Source organism: Propithecus coquereli, unplaced genomic scaffold (assembly GCF_000956105.1).
Source record: "Propithecus coquereli isolate 6110/MARCELLA unplaced genomic scaffold, Pcoq_1.0 Scaffold736, whole genome shotgun sequence".
Classification (NCBI taxonomy): domain Eukaryota; kingdom Metazoa; phylum Chordata; class Mammalia; order Primates; family Indriidae; genus Propithecus; species Propithecus coquereli.
Genome location: NW_012153463.1, coordinates 1,210,624 through 1,213,664, shown reverse-complemented (window position 1 = coordinate 1,213,664; position 3,041 = coordinate 1,210,624). Strand labels below are relative to the sequence as shown.

The following is a 3,041-nucleotide window of genomic DNA, read 5'->3' as shown; positions in this document are numbered from 1 at the left end:
GGCACAGTAAAATGCAGTGATGTTGCCTGAGTTCATGAGCTAAGGTGGCAGAGCCTGGGCCTTCTCCCTCATGTTTTGGAAGCTTTCGACAAACAGAAAAGTAGAAAGAACAGTAAAATAGACACCCACACATCCTTCAAGTCTCAACAATTGTGAAAACTGTTATATTTCCAAATCTCTGTTCATCTCTCTGTATACATTTTACATCATATATAACATTACATGTTAATGTTGTTGACCTCACGACACTTCATTGCTACAAAACATATTTACACTGAAGAGATTTAACAATATTCTTGTCTCTCTTTTATACCCCGGTGTTTCATATAAGCCCCCACTTAGGTTTCACACACTGCAATTGGTTGTTTTTCCAGAATGACTTTGGCTCTTTAAAGAGACCAAGTCAGCTGTCTTTGCCTCTGCAGTACTGTCCACATCTCCCTAAAGCCCAAGGGACAAGTCCAGCTGTGCTCATGGTTTACATATTGTCTGCTTTCTTGGTACCCACTGGCAGATGTGAGTACTTGAACCATTTATTCATCTACTGACATTCATTATTTTGAGCAATTACACATTTTCCTCTCCTTACATCACAAAGGAAATCACAAAACTTCACAGAATTAGTAGTCAACTGAATGAGTAGCCTACTCCATTAGTAGTATATTAGTGAGTACTTAGTAGAGATATTATGGTTTTTTTTTTATTGGATAAGAATATTTTTGACATTGTAAATGTCCTTTGAGTCAAATCAGGACAGGGTACAAAATGAGGCACACGGATGGACTTTTGAGTCCAGCTCACCACTGCTCAACTCTTTTTTCTGATATGAACTGTCCATGAGGCCCCTCAGCATCCGGGGGCAAAAGGGCCAAGTACACCGGGGTCTCTGCGCCTTCTTCTGGACTTTTGGTGGCCTTGGGTCCTGCCATGTCGGTTCTAACCCAGCCTGGGCAGCAGGCATTCAGGAGGATTTTGTCTCCTTTCCTCTGCTCACTCAGGTTCCTGGCCTGGATTCTCGACAGGACTGTGACGCCAATCTTTGAAACTCCATATGCGGTGCTGGGCCAGCCCTCTTTCTGGTGCACTCCCTTCTTCGTATCTTCCACAAACTTGTTCATGAGGCCCACCAGCTCCTCCTCCGTGATGGTCTCGCTGCGGAACTTCTGCTGCAGCTCTGGGCTGCAGTTTTTAAGGGCTCTGAGACTCACCGTGCTAGACACATTCACCACTCTGCCTAAAATACACCACAAATTATGTAGAAAGGTGTCCCCAAGAATAGTGATTGCCAAATATGCTGGGATTTTAGACCAGGAAATTTTCATGTGAAAGACAATTATCAGTATGAATTCTAGGAGGACTATGCATAGAAGGTGTGGTAGTTGCATGATAAACTCCATTCCTACTCCACTGTAGGTTAGGTTAGGAGTTGAGAGTTCATGGAAGTATTCAACTCCAGGCCACACATTTTAATATTTCCAGAAGTGGCTACTTCACTTCACAATTGTAAAGACAGTGAACCAACCTGAGTGCCCACCAACCAAAGACCAGATAAACAAAATATGGTGTATATATACACCTTCAAATACTACTCTGTCACCCAAAAAATGACATCATGTCTTATTGAGCAACTCAGATGGAATTGGAGGACATTATTCTAAGTAAAGCAATGCAGGAACAAAGAACTAAACACCACATGTTCCCACTTATAAGTGGGAGTTAAGCAGTGGGTATGCATGGTCATGCAGAGTGACTTAATGGAAACTGGAGTCTCAGAACAGGGAGTGTGGGAGGCTACCAGATGAAAAATTCCCTACTGGGTACAATGTACACTATTAAGTTTAGCAGTATATTAAAAACCTAGACATATCCACTATGTAACTGAACCATGCAACAGAAAAACCACTTGTACACCCTAAATGTATTTAAATTTTTAAAAAGTGGCTGCTTGTATTAATTGCTATGTATTGAGGGGGTGGGTTCATCTTCTATGCCATTACTTGAAGGATTTGGGGGAGCGGATGGACCACATGCACAGCATGTTGGATGTTGGGAACAGAAAAGACCCAAGAAAAGAGGGTCTTTAAAATGGTCTGCAGTTGTCCAGAATGACAGACAAGGGCTTGTTGTAGAGCTGGCATGAGGTGGATTCAGGATAACCTCCGTGGGCACAACTCCTAGATCCTGGTCAGTGATGATATAGGGACAGGGCATGGTGACCTGCAGGATCCTGGTGGGTGGACAGTGGAGTCAGTGGCCAAGGTGATTTAGGGAGAAGGATGAGCACCCTTTGGAAATGTGTGTTTTATTATAGATTGGGGGTCGGAGCATCTCTGGGAGTGTTCTAGGCAGGTGAGACATTTTAGAAGGGCCTGGCAGATTGGTGGTAGTGAAGGCTCCACCAGCCTGAATAAGATCAGTCTGATGGAGCAGAGAGAGGGCGCAGGATGAAATCCTACTGCACTGCAACGTGTGAGGGGCACAGAGCAAATAAACAGCCTCTTTGAGGAGACACTGGGCTAAGACCTGAAGGATAAGAAAGAGCCAGGTGAGCACAGACCAGTGGGACAGAGAGCACCGAGAGCCACCGCAGAAGCGAGGACAAAGTCCTGAAGCAAAACTGTGCCTGGCAGGGTGGAGACAAAGCAAGGAGGCAGGTGCACCCACAGCATGGGGAGTCAGCAGGGGCCGGATCCCGGGGCGCAGACAAGGTGTGCTGTTCCCATCACACTCACCTTGGGGTTTTATTAGAGGGAGTAACTCTGTGCAGACATCTCGGGTACCAAAAAAGTTTGTTTTCATGGTCACTTCTGCTTGAATATGGAAGGGCGTGGTATCAGCAACTTTTAGGGAAGAAAGAGAACAGAGTTAAAGGACAGTAGTCATCAGGTGACATTCCATAGAATGACACACAGGCACACAAAATAGTGCCCATGAATTCTGCTGACTTGTGTCTGAAGTCTGCATCTAGTTACAGTATTGTGCCGACGTCAAATTTCCTGGTTTGATAAGGTTCCAACACAGTACTTTTTTTTTTTTTTTTT

General features: G+C 44.5%; 1 protein-coding gene across 1 annotated transcript; it reads right to left on the bottom strand.

Moving 5' to 3' along the window:
• Positions 1-526: 526 nt before the first annotated feature.
• Positions 527-2,843, bottom strand: LOC105824399 (carbonyl reductase [NADPH] 1). The gene is made up of 2 exons (XM_012661822.1): positions 2,733-2,843; positions 527-1,234 (listed from the first exon to the last, which is right to left on the bottom strand). Exons 1-2 carry the CDS (start codon positions 2,797-2,799, stop codon positions 798-800), a joined length of 504 nt encoding a protein of 167 aa, XP_012517276.1. The 5' UTR covers positions 2,800-2,843; the 3' UTR covers positions 527-797.
• Positions 2,844-3,041: the final 198 nt, after the last annotated feature.

Bases quoted from the DNA above. Each gene is read 5' to 3' on its own strand.
- LOC105824399 (XM_012661822.1), bottom strand. From the start codon at position 2,799: ATGAAAACAAACTTTTTTGGTACCCGAGATGTCTGCACAGAGTTACTC. The intron at 1,235-2,732 runs GTGAGTGTGATG...GGTGTATTTTAG, and splicing joins CCCTCTAATAAAACCCCAAG to GCAGAGTGGTGAATGTGTCT.